At 36.1% G+C, this 24,810-nt stretch overlaps 1 protein-coding gene across 46 annotated transcripts in view; it reads right to left on the reverse strand.

Moving 5' to 3' along the window:
• Nucleotides 1–6,457: 6,457 nt before the first annotated feature.
• The window catches only part of itpr1b (inositol 1,4,5-trisphosphate receptor, type 1b), a 246,804-nt gene continuing 228,451 nt past the window's right edge, over nt 6,458–24,810 (reverse strand). For all 46 annotated transcript variants that reach the window (XR_012387289.1, XR_012387286.1, XR_012387284.1 and 43 more), the window contains 2 exons: nt 12,189–12,350; nt 6,458–7,019 (listed from right to left, as the gene is read on the reverse strand). Coding sequence is in view for 39 of the 46 variants with exons in the window: in XM_068224410.2 (XP_068080511.2) it covers nt 6,933–7,019; nt 12,189–12,350 (249 nt within the window). In the remaining 7 variants the exon portion in view is untranslated. The remainder of the gene's footprint in view (nt 7,020–12,188; nt 12,351–24,810) is intronic.

The following is a 24,810-nucleotide window of genomic DNA, read 5'->3' on the forward strand; positions in this document are numbered from 1 at the left end:
ATATAAGAGCCATCTTCTTTTTGAAGAATCCCCCCTTCCACCCCTACTCCTCCTCTTTTCCTAGATGGGTGGCACAGTGGTTAACACTTTTGCCTCACAGCAAGAACGTCACTGGTTCTAGTCCTTACCAAGCCAGCTGACATTTTTGTGTGGAGTTTACACATTCTCCCCGTGCTCACCCAAGTCCCCCTGTTTCCTCCCACCATCCAAAAAACATGCAATTTAAGTAAATTGACTAATCCAAATCTGCACCATAGACATGCTCTTAGTAAGTATCTCTTAAGAGTAATCACTCTGTTCATTAGCTACTACAGCAGTTCTCGAGATCTACCTGAGCTCAAACTCCCCTCTCGCCTCGCAAACTGGAGGGAGCCCTGAGCTCGAGGATCTTATGAGTTCAAGGCTCTCATCCGGGACAGCATGCCAAACAAGCTTTATAATCAATCATCATCAAGTGTGAACTCTTAAAAGTAATTGTTAAACACCATTTAAATTAATCATTTGTTCTCATGTTTACCTTGTTGTATTTCATGAGACATATTAATAATTAAGTTATTTTTATTTATTATTTTTTTCATGATGTTAATTCAGGTGTATTGTATTAAATCCAGCCGGGGTCAGTCTGACACAAAACCTAACTCATACCAGCAGTTTAACATAATACCAGGGTTAACAGTGTAAGGTACAAAGTGACCTATTTTTCTGTAAATGTTCCATTAATTGTTTCCCATAAATGAGAGCAGTTTGGACACTAGAACAAAACATTACGTACTTACTGTATAGTCTCTCTTCTGATGCATTTACATCTAAAAAAAAAAAGACTAATAGATGATCGTGCTCACCGTGTCCTAAGGCTCATTGCTGAAATCACTCTCTTATTAACTTTAGAAAAAGGTTAATACAAGGAAGCTAAAAAAAAAAAAAAGTAGCGTTCACAGACCCCAATTCAAGAGTTTCCTACATGTCTTATTAAACTGAGGGTTCAGTCATATTTTCCTCTCTCTGCTTTTTTTTTTCAGCCCTTTATTTTATTTCACAAATGTCACTGAACTTGTGGAAGGTTTCAGTCTGATGTTGCACTTCACATCAGGGGATTTCAGAGAAAAGCCTCTGACACTCTGCACATAATCAAGCTTTAAAGTTGTCTGTCTGACACTTCGCTCACACTTTTGCTCTTTTTTACAGACAGCAGCAGATTCAGACCTCAGTGTTTTACTATAAAATGAATCTGGGACTCTCCAATCTGACCTCTGTCACAATGTACAAAGACGCTCTGTCCGCCCCTCACAAGACGCACAGAGCATAGCTTAGAGTTTGAGCCGAGTGTGTGCGGAAAACAGATCCTTTTTTTTTTTTGTACTTCTTTTGAGAGGTCACACAAAGTGCATTTCCTTAGAAAAGATCGAGCTCCTAGAAATGCTCGAAAACTTTATAAGCGCAGCTTCCTTTGTATTATTTGCACGAAGACTGTTATGAGTTGAGAAACCATCAGCATTCTGCACTTGTAATGCTAAAGGTCCTTTTGGCATCTTTTCGGTTCTATAAAGAGCATTTAGGATTCTGTGGAAACCATGTGCTATTCTGATTGTAGAACACTCAATTCTTTATCGATTATTCAAATGTAGTTTACATCAGGCTCCTGCCAGTATCACATATTCTTGATTGTTTGAAGCTTTTATCATGACACAGTATTTTCACGATATTGGCCCAAGCTGCAGAAAAGATAACTTTAAAAGTTATGATAACCAAAACACTTAGTGTATTGTTTCCTTGTATATACTGTACATTTTCAGGAGTAAACAAATATTTTCAACCAATTTGATCATAAAAGGATGATTAAAATACTAGCTAAACAACACTAAATACTAAAATAATACCAACACACTAACAATTAATAATAATTCCTTACATTTATATAGAGCTTTTCTGGACACTCAAACCACCAGTGTGCAGCATTCACCTGGATGATCCGACGGCAGCCATATCGCGCCACACCACACACCAGCTGATTAGTGGAGAGGAGACAGGGTGATGAAGCCAATTAAGATATGATATGATAGTTAAGAGGCCATGGGGCAAATTTGGTCAGGATGCCTAGGTTAAACCCCTACTCTTTTTTTGAAGGACATCCTGGGATTTTTAACGACCACAGAGAGTCATTATAGCAGTATAGAGCAGTGTAGAGGAATTACCAACCTACGTCACACATAACGTCACACGGGTTCCCGGTTGCAAAAAGAGACCGGTCGCAATAGCAAACATGTCGTGTTGTGCGGTAGGATGCCAAATTCGAATGAACTTTTACCGTACACCACACTGCTTTTAATGCCAATCGCAGACGTCTTAAAAAAAAAAAAGGGAGCTGAATGAAGTGAGGACCTAATCAAAAATGCTGGACTCTGCAGTTCTCAGTGTATATCAGGTAAGTTCACTTTTTGCTGAATCATACACATTACTCGGTTTTTAATGCAGCATTGATTTGTTATGTCAATTAAACTGCAGACACTGAATGCTTACATGAAAGTTCACATCCCCTGCCATACAGGTGCAGTTCACTGTCAGAATGCAGTTGTTTTGCTTGTTGATGATTACCCAGGACTTGTACAGTTCCATCTTCATTCCTTGCCTTTGGCTAGACTGAACCTCGGTTTTTAGCATTGTGTTTAATCTGGTAATCATGGAGCATTATTTCTTGCACATGACCACACAGAACAATATTGTTGGCATCCAAAGACTTGTAGGCCTTTAACTTCTCTCTTGTATAATCACTTGGAGTTTTAATGAGATTGCAATGAGTTGTATGTTTGGGGCTGGATGCTTGGCCCTTTCATCTTACCCAATATCCATTAGGAGGGTGCTATCGCAAATGGACCTGGCAGACGAACGCTGCTCACTTTAACGTTAATTTTTCCAAATCATTGTGCTTATCATTGGGTGACAAGCTGTTATAATATGCTGAAAGCATTATGTAAATAATAATATATAATGTGTAATCAATATATCTTGTTTCTAAGACAACAACAGACTCTAACCGGATTGGATGTCATTCCCTCGCTGTAAATGCTAGTGCTCCCATTTTTTTCAGCAACCTTGCTGCGAGCGCATCCTGAATGTTTATAAACATGGTAATTCATCTACAGTTTCCCCTTCACTATACTGGGGCATTAGGACCCACACAGATCGCAGGTTGAGCACCTCTTGCTGGCCTCACTAACACCACTTCCGGCAGCAACCTAGCTTTCCCATGTAGTCTCCCATCCACTGCTATGATAGTCTCATTAGTAAACATTAAAATCAACATTAAGAAATAGCCATATTATTGTTATATGTTAAAGTTCATAAAACTCAATTCTATTAGTTATTAACTTTGTTTAATAAAACAACTTTTGAATGTGTTATTAGGCATTAACTAAGAAATGAACATCACCTAAGATTAATAAATGCTTTTGTAGTTTTCATTATCGTGACTTTAGTTTAAGTAAATGATCTTAACAAATAGAGCGTTTTTCTGCACAGTTAACAAAGGTTTATAGTCGTAGGCCAGACTAACATGGCAAAACAAAGTTTAAAATTAAATTGCTTAATTCTTCAAACAACCACTGCCAACATATTATTAATAGACACGCCAAACATTTTAATAATAATTATTCACTGTATTTTGAAGTGCCCACAATATCAATATTGTGCATGTTCATTATCATGATATATTGAGTTATTGAATATGTCTATTTAACACTCAAAATGGTTCTTTTAAGATCTTTTCACTGTTTAATGGTTCGATGAAGAACCTTCAACACTGGTGAAACATCTCTACTGGATAAAAAAAAAGTATTGTTTGCTGTGATCAATTATTCCATTTACCTCAATTATTAAAATAAAGATTCTTTGTTGGCATTGAGCTTTTAACATTCAAAGCACATTTACATCCATAAAAGACATGTTAGAGTACTAAATAATATTCATACCATCAAAAAAGATTCTGTTAAGAACTGGTTACTGAAAGGAATCCAGTTCTTCAGCATCACTGTGAAAGGCAGATTCATTTGTAAAAGTTCACTCAAAATAGTAAAGGCTTGAAAAAAAGGTGGGATTCCTCACAAAACTTCTTTTTTGTTAATGTAAAAAACATTTGAATAATCTAAAACACCAAGAACAGTCTTCTGTAGCAGCTGCTGTTGTGGTCATGGAGGAGTAGAGAGCCTGAGACTGATTCCTGTGAGACCCCATGGACCGCCGTGTCTTCGATGACTTCCTGTGTCTCCAGCCTCCGGCGCCTAGACTGCAGCTCTCCACAAGACATTTTGCCATATTTTGCCAACTGGCTTGAATGGTTTTAGATCTGTAGAGCTGCGTATCGATGGATTTGCTCTACAGTGTTTGGACTCCAAGCAGTGAATATTAAAACACACTGAACTGAGCTAATCTAAACTGAACTGAAACTCTAAAAACTGAACTTCACTATTTCAATTCACGATAATCTTCTATGTGAAGCTGCTTTGACACAACCTACATTGTACAAGCGTTATACAAATGAAGGTGAATGAATATTAACAGCATAAAAAATGTACATTTACTCAGTTTAAGTCTGAGGGCGGCCTGGTGGCGCAGTGGGTAGCGATGTTGCCTCACAGCAAGAAGGTTACTGGTTCGAGCCTCGGCTAAGTCAGTTGTTATTTCTGTGTGGAGTTTGCATGTTTTCCCCATGTTGGCGATGGTTTCCTCCTGTTTACCCTACAGTCCAACGACTAAAGATTGTGACTAAAGCCTGGTTTATACTTCTAAGTCGAGTGATCGGCGTGACCCACGGCGCATGCAACATAGCTGTGCATTTATACTTCTGCAGGTTGTTTGTGTAGCTCTGCAATAACACTTCAGAAACGCTAGCTGGCAGTGAGATGTTTATGTCCCTCTATGTCGAGTTGCTTCGCTGGTGTTTTGTTTTTTCTGAGTGCTACCTTAATGTACAAGTGGCTCAAACTCGCTCATTTTAAGGCGGCCAAACGTGCAACAACTTTAATCATAAGGTAAACACAAAACAACAGACTCCATCTGGAGCTCCTTCACAGGACTCAACACTTGTAAACACGAGCTCCATCGGGCTCACGCAGCTGTCACCTCCGCCCACACTCGTCAGCGCTACCAAGCCGACCAATCACAGAACTTGTGCTACGCGTCGTTGCGACATGTGGTTACATTTATTGAGAGGTGCGTGTCAGCGTCACCAACGGCCATGGTGAGGGCTATGTGACCACGCGCAGGCTGCGATTGAACATACGCGTGCGCTTGAAGCAGAAGTATAAATCAGCCTTAATTTCAACACTTGTGATTGGCTACTGCATTTCACAGATATGTCTGGGATTGGCTGCAATGCTCAATGTTGCATTGATTCATTGAAAATCGATTGCATTGATTCATGAAACTGATTCATTCATTTTCTTTTCGGCTTAGTCCCTTTATTAATCTGGAGTCGTCACAGTGGAATGAACCGCTAACTTATCCAGCATAAGTTTTACGCAGCGGATGCCCTTCCAGCTGCAACCCATCACTGGGAAACCACTCTAAACTGAAACATAAATCTTATTACAGCTTCAATTAAAGTTGATTTTTTTTTTTTGAGGGTTTAGATTCTCTGTAGAACCAGGTCTGTCCTTAAAGCGACAGTACACCAGAACTAGTCCCAGCTGATATTGGATTTTGTTTTCTGAAACACCAAAGTTTTTGCTTAAAACCTTCTGCAGTTTTCTTCTGAAGAAACAAACGTCCTCTAGATCTCTCCTGAAAGCAAGTACATGACCAGCAAATCTATCCCTTTAAGCATATGCAGCGTGTACGTCTAAGTAATTAAAATAACTCTGTATTAAAAAATAATGTGCATCCCTCCCAAAAAAAGAGAAATAAATACAAAAAACTGTTTTTTTAGTCCTGGTTCTTTAAACAAGAAGAACATATTTTATTAAATATCACTAAATTAATTTACAATCTCACTCGATTTTGTATATATTCATCCATTAAATCAGTATGATCAGGCTTATTTTTCAGTAACAGTGCAGTTAGCTATTAAGATGCTATGAAACAGTACATAATTCTATATAAAAGCTAAGATTTGCAAACATATATACATGTATTACAAGAAAAGAAAGGAAGGAAAAAACAAAGAACCTTGCTAGCATTGAGAAAGTGACCTGCTTTGCTCAGCTAAAAGATGAAACTCTCTAGAAAAATGACAACGGCCGGACAAAGATTGCTTTTGTCAGCGAATATTCCTCCTGCAGGAACATACAACAGGCACGATCAATCAACATGGCTCTATCATAACAGGAATGATATTTTAGTGCATTAATTTGAAGACAAAAACCTTACCGTCTCTAAACAGCTCATCTATTATTACTCAGTATATGACTCCTAAGGTCATAATTCAGACAGCGGAAAAATCGAAAGCCATAATAAAGCTCCTAAGTACCAAACAGAACCTGATTTTATTCATGACCATTAAAGAACTCTAAAGTTGGCAGCGTACGCATAATCTCTTCCAAGCATTTCATTTTTAGATATACGTCAATATAAATAAATGTGCTTAAATAAGAAAAAGGCCTAATTTTCCCCAATATACATATACACAGACTGTATATTCCTGACCTCTAATGTGTTTACCGTGAAGCGAAAGAAACAAACTTCCCTTTAAGACATAATGTACAGATGTAGTTGCATATTAAAGTATTAATATTGCACAAAATACAAAAATAAGACATCAAATACTGACTGCTATGGGTCAATACAAAACCATGAGTGTCTGAGCGGTGTTTAGTGAGACTCAGTCATTCGTGCAGATTCACTTGCCCTCGTTTGGCACTGTGATGGATGTGTAGGGGGCGAGAGAGTCTTGTTTTGGCACATACTGAGAGAGGGTTGTGGTGGTGGTGATGGGATGGAGTTCAGGCGGGCTGCTGGGGGTTCACGTTCATGTGTTGTGGGTGTCCCAATAAGCCGATCCTCTGCTTCTGTTTCCTCTGCTCCGTCATCTGTCACAACAAACACAACAAGACTTTTTGTGACCATTTATATTTTAATAGGAATATCTCAAACTACCTGTGTGTGTGTGTGTGTGTGTGCACTGCACAACCCGGAAGTGTGAAAAGGGTCTATTTTAAACAGGTTAGAAATGCAGATTGTTTCCTGTGAGGGTTACGTTTAGGGGTAAAGGGATAGAATATACATGGTAAAAAATAAATCCGTAAAATTTATGGTAAAAAAACGACAGCGGTGGTTGCCAGTATTTTACTGTTAAAAAATACGGTACAGTCGGCGCCAATGGTGTAGTGGTTAGTGCGTCGACACATGCACTCCGGTGATCGCGGCGACCCGGGTTCGATTCCGCCTTGCGGTCCTATGCCGATCCTTCCCCTCTCACTGCTCCCCATGCTTTCCTGTCCTATCTGTCTACTGTCCTATCAAAAATAAAGGGGAAAACCCCTAAAAAATAATTATATATAAAAAAATAATAATAATATGGCACAAACCAAAAGTCATTTCTTATTTTTACAGTAAACTATCATATTTCATTTATAGAGGTAAAATGTCTGTATTTTGAATTACCAACATCTACACATCTTTTGTTACACAGATAGACATGTTAACACAGCCATGTGCAGGTGGTGATGAGAAAGTTACATAATGAGCCAATCCTCATCACAAACTTTTCCCGAAAGCAGAAAAGTGTATCAGTGAATAGAAGGTGCTCAGTGTCATTCACACAGCTACTAAACACCAGTATGGTAACACGCATAAAATAAAAAAAATTAATGAAATCAACATTGTTTATCAACATCAAATGTAAAATAAATCTCTAATGTACATTACTGATGAAAAACAAACAAAAAAAAAACATTGTATTGTCAACAAAAAGCATAAAAAGTGATGTGCCATGCAGGGAATTTTGGGAAAGTCAATTTATAGTTATTCGCTGTATATATTAGGGAAAACATACAGTTAACCAGGTTATGGATTTTTACTGTAGGATTTTTAAAGTTTTTTACAGTTCAAATTGCGGCCATTTTTTACAGTGTACAGTCTGTACAGTATGAAAATCATTACATCTATAGGAAGTCACCATAGAGATAGTTACAGTGTGTGTGTGTGTGTGTGTGTGTGTGTGTGTGTGTGTGTGTGTGTGTGTGTGTGTGTGTGTGTAAAAATAATAGTTCTTTATTGGCATTGAGGGTTCCATGAACAGCCTTTAAATTTCCTGGAAACTTTCCACTCCACAAAATGTTCTTGATGGTGTAAAAAGGCTCATTAGTTTAGGGTTTTAAAAATGTTCCTTGTACTTAAACCCTTTATTTTTCCTGAAATACTGAAACTATAGTTCTTTAAAAAACTTTATAATGTGCGCGTGTGGCTGTCCAAATAATTGTAAAACCATTTCAAATCCCCTTTTTGCCACTTCCTAACAGCAGAAAAGCAATAATCCGTTTGTTTTTTCGGCCATTCATTTATTCATATAAACAAATTAAATCAGAATATATTTGTAAAACCTGTAAAAGTGCATGTACTGATATCCAGTCATTGATTGCATAATTATCAAAATGTATTTGTAAAATTGGTCCTTTTTCTTTCATTTATTTTCCAAATAAATATAGTAATTCCATGGCGTACATCCAGGATCCTAAAATGAAACATTTTTATCCAATACACTATTGAAAATCAGAATATACAGTAAACATTCAAAGTATATCAAAAAAACCTTCTTCAGGATTGTTCTAGATCAAGAATAGGTGTTGTTCAATTGTTTTAAAAGGACTTTGATAAAGGGAGATGAGCCACTTCAAATGCTGACTACTGTATATTGATTCAAATATGAAAATAAATGGAAAAGAAAAATCTATTTGTAAAGTAGGTGAGGATAAGATACCTATACTTACATAAACTTGAGTATTTACAAATACAGTTGGTCACACTTTATTTTGATGGTTCATTTGTTGAATTTAAGATGCATTGCATCGACATGCTAACTAATTCTCATTAGATTATAAGTAGACTGTTAGGTTGGGGTTAGTGTAAGTTGACATGTACTGTAGTTTCTTATAGTTAGTTAAATCTGTCTGTTAAATAAGTCTGTTGAAGAAGCAGTATCATCAGATATCTTAAGCAGACAGTCTACTAATACTCTAATGGACCATCAAAACAAAGTGTTACCATACAGTTTAATGCACAGTTTGAGTATACAGCTAATACTTTTGGTATTGAAGTCAATGCAATACTCAAAATGTATAGTTAAATCTAAATATGACACACACACTCACGCATTCTTTTCCTGCACTGATGTGTCCTGTGTAACCATTGATGTCGCCTTAGTTATGACCTCATAACACAGCATTGTTAGTGTTTGTGTGTGTCGTCTCATAAAAAAGCTTCTGGGAATATAAAATGGAGCAACTGGAGCAATGTTGTGTAACCAATCCACACACACACACAAACACTCATGCTCACGTACACAGTCAGTTCCAGTGAATTGAGTGTGTCTGAAGTGAAATCCCCTACTGTGACTCAACAGCTGTAGACGAGAGTCAGAAACACTCACACTCACACTCACAGTGTGTATTAACACTACCGTGCGTCCACGGCAAACAAACACACAGCTATAGAAAGATAACACTGTTCACTCCTCCTACATACTGTATGCGGACACGTCAGCTGGAGGAAATAATAATAATATCATAATAATAATAAAAATAACATCACAATCGGTGATGCTCTGAGCTAAAGCATCCCATGAGATCTGGTTCACGTCGAGGCAAAAACATTTTAAAAATAAATCCTGAGATATTTGGGAAAGAGACCCGAGGCGGGTCACATGTGAAGAGGGTCACATGGCCGCACTTGTGCTTTGGCTCAAATTGATCACAGGATCAAAACAAAACAATCTTGAGAATTGACAAAATACTTAGATATTAGATACGCATTTATTTTGTGTTCAATCAATTTTTATTCTAAATAATAATCAAATGTTTTTACTTTTTTAAAGGTAATTCAGTGTAACAATAATAGTTAATATTTCAAAATGATACACCTACAGCCCCCAAATATGCATTAGTTGTAATTTTTAAAATCTTTTTTAAAAACACCCATTTGTAGAATTATTAATTATATAAAATTATAATTATATAAAATGTAATTGGTATAAACACTTCCTTTTTTAAATTAACATGTCAAAATAAGTGTTATTTTATTTTTGCATAAACATGTGTTGTGCAGAAAAATAATATAATTTTATTTCACCCATATTTTGGCATTTTTTCAACAAATTAACAATTACAAAGGGGACACATTTAATATGCTTTCTATTAGTGTTGGGGGTAGCACATTAAAAGTAAGGCAAGTTACTTGTAATAATATAACTTGTTAAGCAACAACTAATGCATTACTTTCAAAATCAAGTAATCATATCTGAGTTACTTTTTTTAAAAATGCAACATGAGTTACTTTTTTTAGTTTACTTCTATACAGATTAATGTGACATTTAAAGGCTTAACTAGGTTAATTAGGTTAACTACGCCGGTTAGGGTAATAAGGCAAGTTATTGTATAATGATGGTTTGTTCTGTAGACAATCGAAAAAAAAAATTAGCTTAAAGAGCTAATAATTTTGCCCCTAAAATGATTTTTTAAAAATTAAAAACTGCTTTTATTCTAGCCGAAATAAAACAAATAAAGCTTTCTCCAGAAAAAAAAAAAAATATTATCAGACATACTGTGAAAATGTCTTTGCTCTGTTTATCATCAATTAGAAAAGTGGGGCTAATAATTCTGACTTCAACTGTGCATATATATATATATATATATATATATATATATATATATATATATATATATATATATATATATATATGTGTGTGTGTGTGTGTGTGTGTGTGTGTGTGTGTTTAATATTATCATTTATGAATAGTTAAAATAGTTAATAGTTAAAAATACTAAAAATAAAATAAATAAGATAAAATAAATTCATATTTTTAATAGGAAGCTATACAATATATATTCGTGCATATACTGTACATTAGTTTAGTCAGTACTGAAGCCAAATCTGGAGCGTATCTAACAAAACAACTTACAATAAGGCTCCAAAAACGAATACAGCTAAATTTATGATATGGAAAAATATTAAATAAAAAATTTAAAAAGAGGAAAAATCAAGAGAAGCAAATCTGAAACAATTTACTTGAATTTTTGTAGGTTTTTTTTTTTTTGCAATATTTAGCTTTCAATTTCTCAATATGTTTGGTGACTAAAACATTATTTTAATAAATTGACCTGTTTAATAAATCTCTGAAATTTCTAAAGGCTTCATTAATGCTTTTCCATTAAAATAAAACCTGTTATAATAGTATAATAAGGGGGGCATGCTGAAAATACACCTCATTTTCATATATTTTCTGCACAACAGTATTGAAAATTTGCAAGCATGTAAGATTCTCTTCGAAAGTTAATTTCACAAATGGTTCAAAACACATAAACAGTATTTTCTTACTCATTATTTAAAACTTGATAAAAATATTTTTAGACCCGGAGTATGACGAGGGTCATCATTCTTCTACGACTTAAAGTAAATGAAAAGCCAAACTCGAGAATTTAAATCGCAGCACAGACGTACATTAAACAGTGAAAGTTTTAGCCAAAGAGTGACCTTTTCCCCCCTGTCTGGAGTACAAAAATACGAAGAAAAAAAAAACTTCCCTTTAGACACTTCCCATTTATTGTGGCTGCACACCTCAAGCTGCTGTTCATTCCACTCCATTTACAAGAAATCAACAGCAGATCCTGTTATACAGTTTTCCACCCGATCAGAACACACACGTCTAACTCGATGACCCACTTTATCATATTCATCTGCAGCGAGTGTTTTACGCTGTTTATCTGTGGAAACAAATAAGCGCGCAACTTCACAGAAGCTCATATGGACGACGGCGCGGCTGAATAAAAGTGAAACAACACTTGGCCTCGTGACGCAGGTGAAAGATCATTCAAAATACCACGAGCTGAAGGCAGAAAGAGAAAGACAGAACAGAAATGAGTCAGTTGGCCTTTGCTCTAATTTAGGCCTGCCGCGTATATGGAAGGCCTAGTTTGGCTCACACCCGAGTCCATTTCAACAGAGATTGTTTGGGTCAGGATTTAAAGAACCAGTTTTTCTCTCACCTGTTCTTTTAGTTCTGTGAGTTGGCTTGACAGGTTGGAGATCAGCTTCATGGTGGATTCCAGCTTCTCTTGCAGACTCCTGATCTCATTCTGTTCGCCCTCGGCATCGCTGCTAACCAGAGACATGGCGCGCATTCGAGGAAACCAGTCCAGATTGTGATCCTGTTGGAATACCGGCGATGTTTTCAGTTAGACATTCATTGAGGATAGCAAAACACTAGCGAACATATTACAAAACTCATTACACACACACAATTATATTTGCTATTTGTTCAAACTACTTATTTAAAATGTCCTGAAACAACCCAATTCCTGAGTCTTTTGGGGGGGACAACTTAACTGTTTAATGTTCAATCCACTTAAGGGCAAGATGATTGGGATGTCTGCTTACATTACTGACGATGCGACTGTTCAGTTTAGCAGAGGAAAAGCGCTCTCGCTTCGTACATCGGAGATTGCTTTAATTATAATGTTTTATATTATTTAAAGTCATTTTGGATGCAGTGACACACAGTCAAATTTTTTGCTGAACAGATCCAACACTTTTGACACTCATAAACGTTCATGTAAGTCCTCGTGCTGCATGTAATAGGAGGGTTGCTGAAGGTGGCAGCTGATGTGCAGCATGAGGTAAGTATCTTTAATAAATTAAGATGTGTCCATGTTCATTGAAAAGTAAGAATGATTAATAAACTCATATGAAACTGTCCCTTAAAAGTGAAGTCAGGTCTTCGGTTTCAGGCTACAAGCATTCCGTTCCAAAGCCCAACTGAACTTCACTCTGGCACACCTCTTCCAACTGGGCCAGAGACGGCCAACTAGAACCATGTTTGGGCTTAAATGAACCAGGAAATGGGAGTCAAATGTACAGTTCGGATAGCCTAGTGCAGTGTTTCTCAACTGGTGGGTCGTGACCCAAAAGTGGGTCGTGGGAACATTTTCAGAGGGTCGCCGAGTGTGTGGTCAAAAAAAAAAAAAGTTGAATTTTAAACTTATTTTGACTTTTATTTTGAAATGCGTGCACGACAACAGTACTGTTTGACATGTGAAATTTCATTTAAGTAAAGCTACAAATGCACACGTATGACCCTGAATATGTAAAGTATGGATTTACATATTTGACAAGATAAAAAAGACTTAAAGCCTCAGTGTGTCATAGGTAGTGAGATTCTCTCCCAAGTGAGCATGAAACCTTCTAAATAAAACAACATAGAACCTGACAACATGTTTTATTAACAGTTCAGTTTTAGTTTATGGTAACTGAACATTTCCTTACCCTAACCACTGTTTGCAGTATTTTTTGTTTTTACTTTGTAATTTTTCTATAATTTGATACATTTTGTTAAACGACAGCAATAAAATATAGTTTATTTGTAATTGTTGGCGATTTTTTTTATGATTTATCAGTCAATACTTGTGTATGGTAACAAATAAATACAAATTAATTATAATTCCTAAAATTGTATTTTAGTTCCTAAAAATTTGGGTCGCGGCTTGATGACCATGTAAAAATGTGGGTCCCATGGCCAAACCAGTTGAGAACCCCTGGCCTAGTGTACACCCTTCATTAAAAAAAAGACAACTTTTATAAGTATGCACATAATTCAAGATCAAACAAAAAGTGTTCAGGGGTAGCTAAAATAATGTGTCAGCGCTTTTTGAGTAAAGGATTTATCAGAATAAACAGCAAAAATCAATCCAAGACATTCGAAAAACGTGGAAAAATATTAAAAAGCCTTGATTGACATTGCTTGGCGGTTCATTCCGCTGTGGCGACCCCGGATTAATAAAGGAACTAAGCCGACAAGAAAATGAATGAATGAATGACTGACATGGCTCTGCTTTGATTCTGAATAGCCATGTCAATAAAGGCTTTTTATATTTTTCCACATTTTTGGAGTGCCTTGGACTGATTTTTGCTGTTTATGTACATAGTTTGTTTAATTAATAATTATAAGGCAACAAGTTTACTCTCTCTCTTTAAACTAAACTCAGCTAAGTGCTTTTCATCAGATAATCCTAAACAAGTCACGATTTTCTACAAATGTATTAAGCATTACAAGTGTCCAGCAAACTTTTTTTTATTTCTAGTCCAAAAATCTAGAAATTCGTAAATCAAGAAGCATTCAAGCAAAAAAGATTGTGTTGTTTTAAGAAATAAAGCTACATAATCTGCCAATGGGAAAAGAAAAATAATCCTGTTTTTTTCTTTTGACATAAGATTATTTTGCTTAACCAAATGGCAGATTGGAAAGTTTTTCTTGTCTATTCTCTTTAGGAATTTTAGATATTTGCACTAGAAAAAAGACAAAAAATGTAAGTAATAACGGCATTTTTTTGCAGAGTTTTTAACATTGATAAAAAGCAACCGATCATCATGTTGGAATAATTTCTGACGGGCTATTAAACACTCAAGACTTGAGTATTGATTACATAAAGAGTAAGTGAATATATTCAAATAAATATATTTTATGAGTTTAATATTTATTAAATGTATTAATTAAAATAAATACACACATTGTGAACATAAGAAACATCTTTCAGCAATATTAAGACATTTTAGCAAGCCCCAAAAGTAGTGTATTTTCTAAATATATTATTGTTGAGTATTAAGACATTTTGTTTGTTAGTTGAATGACCGATCTGTGCATAAATATGGAAAGATATATATAAAACAACACTGTGATATTGATCCAATGTAAGCTGAATTGTCCCATTTGGGTGTCAACATTCACTTAACTGAACATAAGTAATTCTTCTATGAATATTTATTCATTAAAAGCATATCAAATGCAAGAAAAGGCTTTGATATAATTTTTTAAAATAAGTTTTGAGGAAATAAAGGATCAAAATGTGGGTGAAATAGTTCTCCTATAAATGAATACTCATCGACACTCAGTGTATTAGACATATTGATGTAAAAATAAAAATAAAACTTATTTATTATTTGTATTATTCTGACCTGTACTTTTTATATATTTTATATACATTTAAAAGTACAGTTCAAAATAAATACATTTTAAAATAATACACATAAATATTTAAAATGACAACTAATCCATATTGTGGATGTTAACTTACAAGTGGGTGGCTTTTGTAAATCAAAGTTTATTATTAAATTTTTTTGCTCAGGAAAAAAGGACACATTTTATTGAACAAATACAAAAATGACATTACAGATTTGATGCTTAAAATGATTGTTATTTATGATTTGTAAGTGAATTAAATTCATCCATTAAGTCTATTTAAGTCTATTTGAAGCATAATTCAGTGTCTGTCATATGATTATATTACTCTGTTTTCAATTCCAAACACACACAGCAAACTTCCACACAGCATTAAGTGCTGCTGAAAGCAGACATTGGCTAATAGCAGTGGTGGAGTTGAAGTCATATCCTCCTCCTCCTCCTCTCCTTCCCTCTCTGTCCATCCGTTCAGAAGAATGTGTGAACTTAAAACTCCCCATGTGTAATATGATTACAGCAAAGGAAATGTAGTATCAAAGTCACACGAGCCTCACCCTCAGATAACAGCTTCCAAATATGGCTGGGCATAACTTTACTTAACAAGCGGGAATCTTCCGCTCTCACCAATGACATCTTCAACATTACACACACTAATTTAATCAAGGAGAACACTAAAACACTGTCTGACTGCAAGATGAAACAGGTCTGAATCTTTTTAGGATTTCAAACAACTATATATTTATTTATAAACTCAGATGATGAAAACAGGCTCCTCACAAGGGCAAGAAACAAAACTTAGTTTAAGTTAAGTCATACATAACTTTAAACTTTTTTAACTTGAGTTTAACACCTTCTATTATTAAGTTTGGAGCACATTAGCAACAGCATGGCAACACCCTAGTTACAGTACTTTCATAAAACCTGCATTGCTACAACCATTTACAATTATTTAGCAATGACATAACAACAGTTTAGAACCCAAAACAACTGTATAGCAACACAACAGATATCACCCAGACAAGCTACTGTGCATGTTGGACTCTGGCAGGGCTACCCTTTGTCACCAATTTTGTTCATAGTTTTTATGGACAGAATTTTAAAGCGCAGCTTTGGGGTGGAGGGTGTCCAGTTTGGGGACCACAGAATTTCATCTCTGTTATTCAGACAATGTTGTTGTCAAATCATCGAACATTGACATTTAGCATGTGCTGGGATGGTTTGCTGCCAAGTGTGAAATGGCTAGGATGAGTATCAGCACCGCCAAGTCTAAGGCCATGGTGCTCCACCTGAAAAAGGGAGTTTGCCATCTCCTGGTTGGAGAAAAGTCCTTACCCAAGGTGGAGGAGTTTAAGTATCTTGGAGTTTTGTTCATGAGTGAGGGAAGGATGGAACATGAGATTGACAGGCGAATAGGTGCAGCGGTAGTAGTAATGCGGTTGATGTACTTGTGCGTCGTGGTAAAGAAGGAGCTGAGCCGAAAGGCAAAGCTCTCGATTTACCGGTCAATCTACGTTCATACTCTCACCTATGGCCATGAGCTTTGGGTCATTACTGAAAGGACAAGATCTTGGATACAAGCAGCCAAAATTAATTTCCTTCTCAGGGGGGCAGGGCGCACCCTTACAGATAGGGTGATGAGCTCTGTCCCCCAGGAGGAGCTCGGAGTAGAGCCGCTGCTCCTCCACATCGAGAGAAGTCAGCTGAGGTTACTCAGGCATCTGTTTCGGATGCCTCTTGGACGCCTGGTGTTCCAGGACAAGCTGGAGGGACTAAGTCTCTCAGGTGGCCTGGGAACGCCTCAGGATCCCCCGGAGGACCTGGAGGAAGTATCTGGGGAGAGGGAAGTCTGGGGTTTTCTTATTAGACTGCTGCCCCTATGTCCAGGCCTGGGAAAACCAGATGAAAATGACATCAGATGAGCTCCTCAGCAGTTTTGGGATCCCCAGAGTTACTGTTAGGGGCCCACCAATTTCAATCTCAATCGGGCTGTGTTATAGGGCCAGTACTGGCCAGCGGTGCCCCTCCCTTGAGCATCAACAACTGTATAGCAACTAAGAACTATTTAGAATTACTTGTCAACGGCATAGCAACAGTCTGGCTACGTCCTGATGCACATGAATTGGAATACATTAGCCATTACATTTGCTAACGCCCTGGTAACCTCCCACTTACTGTTTTAACCTCGAGTATGCTGAGAGTTTTGCATAGGCAATAAAATGTAACTTTATTTTTGACTTTTCAGCAGACAGTGAATAGTACAAGAAGATCCTAATAAAACAAGCTATGTCCTTTATCCACAATATCTCAACATGTTTTATAGTTTTACGACAAGTCCACCAGCTTCAAAAGAGATTGCAGAGTGTCTGACTTCTGGCTGAAGGGAACGGTCAGACACAGATCCTAAAAAGGATGAGAAGGATCTGGCAAAAGTGACAGTCGCACTAAAGAAAGTTGGAAAATTGGCCAAAGGACACTTGATTCTTTGAACATTCACTTCCTTTTCTCCTCAAAGCCGAACTACTTGCACATGAAGACACAAACACAGACACATCAGAGTTTGCAGTCAGACGAGTTTAGATTAGAACATGTCTTCTTAGCTTTAAGGAAGCTCATTTGTCATTTAAGAGTGACATGTTTTATGACAACTGTTAAGCAAGTTTGCATTGTTTGTTTTTCTGAGTACTATGCATGCAGTTTCTCTGTGCTCGTGTTCCTAGAAAGACTGCATGGAATACCTGACATTTTTCTAGCGCACAGCTAAAGCAAAAAGTGCATCTAGCTACAGTAAGACTACTTTGATTGACTTCTTGTCTGTCATTGATTAGTTAAGTTAATATCCAGCCTCAAAGCAACAAAAAGTTTGGTCAAGTCACAAACTTGCTTGCTTAACTTGCATACCTATTTGTAAGACACAATTTAGAAATTGGGGCGGCACGGTGGCTCAGTGGTTAGCACTGTTGCCTCACAGCAAGATTTTTTTTTTCCAAATTTGAGGAACAACAAATAATAACTTGACTTCTAGTTGATCATTTGGTATCAGAAGTGGCTTATATGAAAGGCAAAGGCCTCTAGATAACGCTTATTTTACCAAAGTAAAATATGATCATGACTTAATTTGTAATTATTTAATTAGTACAGTAAGGTCTGACTTTGTTTAGACAAAAGTCTTGCCACTTAACATAAATAATTTACATTATAGAATATACATAATATATAAATTCACTATTATCTTCTACGTGAAACTGCTTTGACACAATCTAGATTGTAAAACTGCAAATAACGATGAATTGAATTGAATATAAAATCATTGTGCAGTGGAAAAAGATTGAATATTGTGTATGACTCCATCATGAGCTTGGACGACTGCATCAATCTCTGCAATGACTCAAATAACTTATTAATAAAGTCATCTGGAATGGCAAAGAAAACATTCTTGCAGGACTCCCAGAGTTCATCAAGATTCTTTGGATTCATCTTCAATACCTCCTCCTTCATCTTACTCCAAACATGCTCAATAATGTTCATTGTGGAGACTGGGCTGGCCAATCCTGGAGCACCTTGACCTTCTTTGCTTGCAGGATCTTTGATGTAGAGGCTAAAGTAAGAGAAGGAGCGCTATCCTGCTGAAGAATTTTCAAAAAGGTATCCCTAGCAGTTCCTTGTTTGCCATTGGTCATTAAATAGATAGTTCCGCATCATATTAACATAACTGGTAAGGCCAAAAATGACATATTGGGCAACACACACACAAAAAAGTCTCACTTATGTTCAACTAGGCATCACCGTGGCGCAGTGGGTAGAACGATCGCCTCACAGCAGGAAGGTTGTTGGTTCGAGCCTCAGCTGGGTCAGTTAGTATGTTTAGTTAGCTGTGTGGAGTTTGCATGATCTCCCCGTGTTTGCAAGGGTTTCCTCTGGTTTCCCCTTAAAGTTCAAAGACATGCGCTGTAGGTGAACTGAGTAGGCTAAATTGTCCGTAGTGAATGTGTGTGAATGAGTGTGTATGGATGTTTTCCAGTGCTGGGTTGCAGCTAGAAGGGCATTCGCTGCGTAAAACATGCTGGATAAGTTGGCGGTTTATCCTGCTGTGGCGATCCCTGATTAATAAAGGGACTAAGCCAAAAAGAAAATGAATGAATGAATGAATGTTCAATCAAAACTATAAAATCACAATTGTGTGAAATTAAATAAGAAATAAAGGCACAACTGCATATGTTTTCGCTTCACAGCAGAACTCGGCCTTCATAGGAAACAATGACTAGATTGAGCATCTAAAAATAAACTCTTTCCTTTATGCATCTGTATAAAGTTAAACCTAAATTTTGTGGGGGAGAAAAAAAAAAACAGAAAAAAACTTCTGTGCATATATAACTTTACCCACTCTGTGTGTGACAGAAAGAGAGACCTGCGTCCGGCTGCAGGTGCACAGAAGTCCCCTTGTCTCTGAAATCTCAGACACACACATTCAGACGCAGGGGAAAATCACAGGTAATGCTCTCAGTCATTCTGAGAAGAAGAGAGGAGTGCGTGTGCAGTCACTTCCGCCTGCCACAGATGTTGAGGTTTGTGTTTACTTCTGCCCAGCTGTCAGCCACTTTCGTCATCACACACACACAGACTGTTATCACTAGTCAGATCTGTTATAGCTCCACTCAAGTCCATCAAACTATGAGCTCTGCATCACCCACACAAATCAAACTCTTACTAATGCACTAACATTTTGATTACTAATTATTTCAAGTTCGCATTTGGAGGAAAACACAATTTTAAAATAAACTACAATAATATGAACAGTGTTAGAATATTAAAGTCAATGTAAAAAGTTAAAGTTGTTTAAATAAATAGTTATGTGTTTACATTACAAAAATGCTAGTAAAATATAGAAAACTAAAGTATTTGCACACAAAAAATGATTTATTGGATTTAATCTATTTTTTTAACTTAGTAGTTGCAAACAATGTACTGTTGAAGTCAGAATTATTAGCCCCCTCTGAATTATTAGCGCCCCTGTTTATTTTTTTCACCAATTTCTGTTTAATGGAGGGAAGATTGTTTCAGCACATTTCTAAGCATAATAGTTTTAAAAACTTATTTCTAATACCTGATTTATTTTATCTGCCATGATGACAGTAAATAATATTTTACTAGATATTTTTCAAGACACTTCTATACAGCTTAAAGTGACATTTAAAGGCTTAACTAGGTTAATAAGGTGAACTAGGCAGGTTAGGGTAATCAGGTAAGTTATTGTATAATCATGGTTTGTTCTGTAGACTATCGAAAAAAAAATTAGCTTAAAGGGGCTAATAATTTTGTCCCAAAAATGTTTTTTAAAAAATTAATAACTGCTTTTAATCTAGCCAAAATAAAACAAATAAGACTTTCTCCAGAAGAAAAAAATATTATCAGACATACTGTGAAAATTTCCTTGCTCTGTTTATCATCATTTGGGAAATATATTAAAAAAAGTAAAATAAAATCAAAAGGGGACTAATAATTCTGACATCAACTCTATATGGGCTTTTTAAACAAACTAATTTATTGTAATAATGTTCAACTTCATTTGTTTAAAATCCCATAATTTGTATAAAAGCCCAAAAAAATCGTTTGCAACCACTTAGTTAAAAAAAAGTAAATCCAATTTTCCAAACAGGCAGCTTTGTTTTACTATTTATAGTAAAATGAATTTTTTGTTTTATTTTGTAAACTAAAAACTTCAAACAGATTTAAAATTATATAATGTAATTTGCAGCAGTGTTTTCATTAAAAATCCCAACAATAGAAAACATTTGTTATTCTGGCCAAAACAAACATCAACAAAAACAAACTCATAGTTAATAACTTCAGAAAATGTTAAGCAAAACTATAGTTTGTAATACCACATTTACCAAATCAATCATATACCAGCACATTTAAAAATGAAATAAAACACGTTTCTGGTACTAGCTGTAAATCAAGAGGATATCGTGACACGTCTGCATCACGACCTACGCTCAAATGCTCACTTCCTCCTGTCTTGCTTCCACAGAAATGAGAACTACAACAATTTCTATACATATAAAAAATCTAAATGAACAGTTCATTCAAGAATGAAACTATTCTAAATTACAAGAAAATCTGTCTTGTTCCACTCAAAAACAAAACAAATTTTTTTTTTGAGTTAACCAATCTATAAAAGTATGCTGGGTTCTGCACAATTCTTTCAGGTTGTCCCAACACAAATCGATTAATTTAACTTAATAGTTTTTACAAATGTAAGTGAATTGAACATAGAAGAATAAAAAAATAAAATAAAAAAACGTAAGAATTATGTTTTATAAACTGATTTTAAATGTGCAGTATGCAAGTTTGACACCTAGTGGTGGAACTAGGTATTCCACCTCTTTTTCAAAACACGCAAGTGAACGTTGCCAGATTGATGACATCAAGAGGAGCGAGCCTGACTATCGGGTCTAAAAGCTGATTTAAATTGTGTTGTAAATAAAAGCATATAATATTTTCCATATTAAACGAAATTTTTAGTCCTAACCAACACCTGAAATATGTATATTTTAGAAACCGCTTCTATTTCTTGCAGCAGAACAACAGGATAAACTGACAATGATCACCTCAGGTACATCTCCTGTGCTTTATTCAGTGTTAAATGCTAATAATGTGAGCTCGATTGCCATTTTACATGACATTTATTGTCATATTACTGAAAGCAGCAAGAGATCACCTCACATCTTGAAAAAAAAAAAAACATTTGAAATTGAACTTTAGATTTGATTCAGTGCAAGCTAACACATTTCAGTGATTTAGCATCAACATTTAATCATGTTAAAGAGGTTTAATATGTATTAATTAGATTATAAATCTTACCATTTTGTTGGAGTGCAGTGAGTGCACTATTCGGTGCTTCTGATTGGCTGTATTTAAATTGTAAATTAAATTAACTTGTTTCGTCTGGTGCAAACAGCCAAATTGCTTATCACTGCTTGTACCGTCACGTGGTGTTAGGACACAGGGTTACAATGTAACCTGCTCACCTAATGTTTATGTTCATAATATTTATATTATTTGCTAATTAATAACCTCATGTGGAACTCTGAATCTGCGTCTCATTTTGGAGGCTGTTACTGTACCCCAGAGGTCGCATTTTAATTGTGAACAAATAATTTGAGAGCCTTTCTGACTGAATGAATATAACACAGTGTTTTCCAAAAGGCAGCCCAGGGTGCTGAAATACGTATAATTGGCTAAACTGGCATTGGATGGGTAAAAGGAAACAAAACAAAGGCAGTGTTCCTGCACAAAACACACATTTTCAAAGAATATCTGACTTCAGCATTGTTTTTCAGATAAACAAGAATGTTCACTCAGCATGTTTCTTAAATATCTGCAAACATTTTCTGGTATTTTATGCTTTAGAAGAGTCAAAAACGTACATAGAGCACCTTTAAATAAGTAGTAATTTTTTGAGCGTATCCCTTTAAATAGAGATATTAAATAGCCAAAAAGAACAGACTTTCTTTTTTTTTTTTTTTGGTTGTGTGTTTGTTTGGGTGTGTTGTGCACGTTCGTGCGTCCGAAGCGCCCTTCTCAAAAACCTCCATTTCCTAAGCTTTGTTTACACTTGACAGCATTGCCAGTAAATACCCGAACGCGCAAGCCACATCAATTTCAACTGTATATGCTGCTTCAATGGAAACGAGGGAAGTGTAAATTTCATTACTAATACCGCAAGAGCCCACACACTTAGACAGGATGCTCTGTGGTCTGAAGCAGCAGCAGCAGCATCAGGTCTTGTCCGGGACCCGAGAGTTTCAAAGATCCACAATGACAACTAACGTCACCAGCAGACTGTGAATAATGTTAACAGGGAAAAAAAGCTGAGGGGAAAATAGCAAGTTCATGTTGGGGTTCTACCTGCAGACGCAGCAAAATCTAACCTCAATTACCTGAATGAAAGCAGACGATCAAACAGACAAGCTCTTTCCTGAATGAGCTTCATATTATTTGACTAAGGACAATGGCATTGGTGGATATCATTGCTTTTTACCAGAACTTTGAGAATCAAAAAAACATATGCGGGCAAAACAAAATGAATACCCTGAGGTCTTATGAAGTGAAACGATCGGTCTATTCAGCTAAAACCAATCTAGGGTGGCCTGAGATTAAACATATTAGCAGCATATTTTAATTTTGGCATGAATTATCCCATGTGAAAGTCTCTTAAGCTTGTGTTAAACACAAATCTAAAAAAAAAAGAAAAGAAAACAATGATTTGAGCACAATGGAACCCGGAAGGTCAATAAGGCCACCATGTTTCCAGGTTTCATTCAAGGCTTGCACTATTTCCTGATTCCATTCTCCAGATCACTCTCTTTCCTCATCTTTACTAAATACAGGATTATACTTTACTTTGATCAACAGGTTTTATTGTACAGAATTAGTAAGGTTGACCAGGTTTCTCCAAATGGAATATGGCACAGAACTAGAAGCTAACTAGAAGAATTCAGCTAAATCATCACTAGATTTATTTCTAGCTAACTACTGAAGAACTTCGAGCGGTACTTAACGTAATGTGACATATAGTTTACAAGCAGTTGAAACACAGATTTAGCGATTATATGAGACATGACATTTGAGTAAGCTGCCCGACTTCTTTCAACATACCTTCTAATGTTCATTCGTGATAGTATCTTGCTATAGCTGTAGTAAACAGCTTTCATGTGGGACTTGCATGTACTTGCAAAGCTACTTATAGGGTGCTGTCATCATACCTGTGGTTTGGTTCATTTTGTATGGACCAAGGACAACAAAGGAAACATTGTAACGTTTTTTTCAGAGGTTTTATTTTTTTTACACACCACAATGATCTCTCTGGTCTGAAGAAGTTGAAACAAACTTCATAGGACAACATTCATATCACTGGCCAGATGTGTCAATAAACGTATGCCTAAAACTGGTCAGAAGTAACATGTGCAAATGTTCCTATGGAATTACCAAAAGTAAATAAAGAAATGAGTGAATCAACGTGTTTTTAGATCAGAACTATTTCTACTTTTTTAAATGTAAACTCCAATAATGGGCTGCAAGATGGCTCAGTTGTTAGCACTCCTCACAGCAAGAAGGTCGCTGGTTCAAGTCCTGGCTGGGCCAGTTGGCATTTCTGTGTGGAGTTTGCATGTTCTCCCTGAGTTGGCGTGGGTTTCCTTCGGGTGCTCTGGTTTCCCCCAGAGTTCCATAACATGTGCTATTGGTAAATAGAATAAACGAAATTGGCTTGTAGTGAATGAGTGTGCATGTGAATGTGAGTGTATGGGTGTTTCTCAGTAATACGTTGCGGCTGGAAGGGCATTGGCTGCATAAATCATATGCTGAAATAAATAGTGATTCATTCTGCTGTGGTGACCCTTAATAAATTTTAGACAAAGCCGAAGGAAAAAAGAGCAATATACTGTATAAAGTTATACAGTTACACCAAGTCAACTAGTATTCTTGTTCGTCAACGTTTTCTGTGCATCTTAAGTCATAAATCATACATCGTAAACATCAGTGCATAATGTCTTTCACTAAGTCAGTCATTTTTACTAATTTTGTTACAAAAGCACATTAGTTTGCTTCATAAGACATGCTGTTTGATGACTGATTTATGCACTTCAAACTAAAAG

The sequence above is a fragment of the Danio rerio genome, chromosome 11 (genome assembly GCF_049306965.1).
Source record: "Danio rerio strain Tuebingen ecotype United States chromosome 11, GRCz12tu, whole genome shotgun sequence".
NCBI classification, from domain to species: domain Eukaryota; kingdom Metazoa; phylum Chordata; class Actinopteri; order Cypriniformes; family Danionidae; genus Danio; species Danio rerio.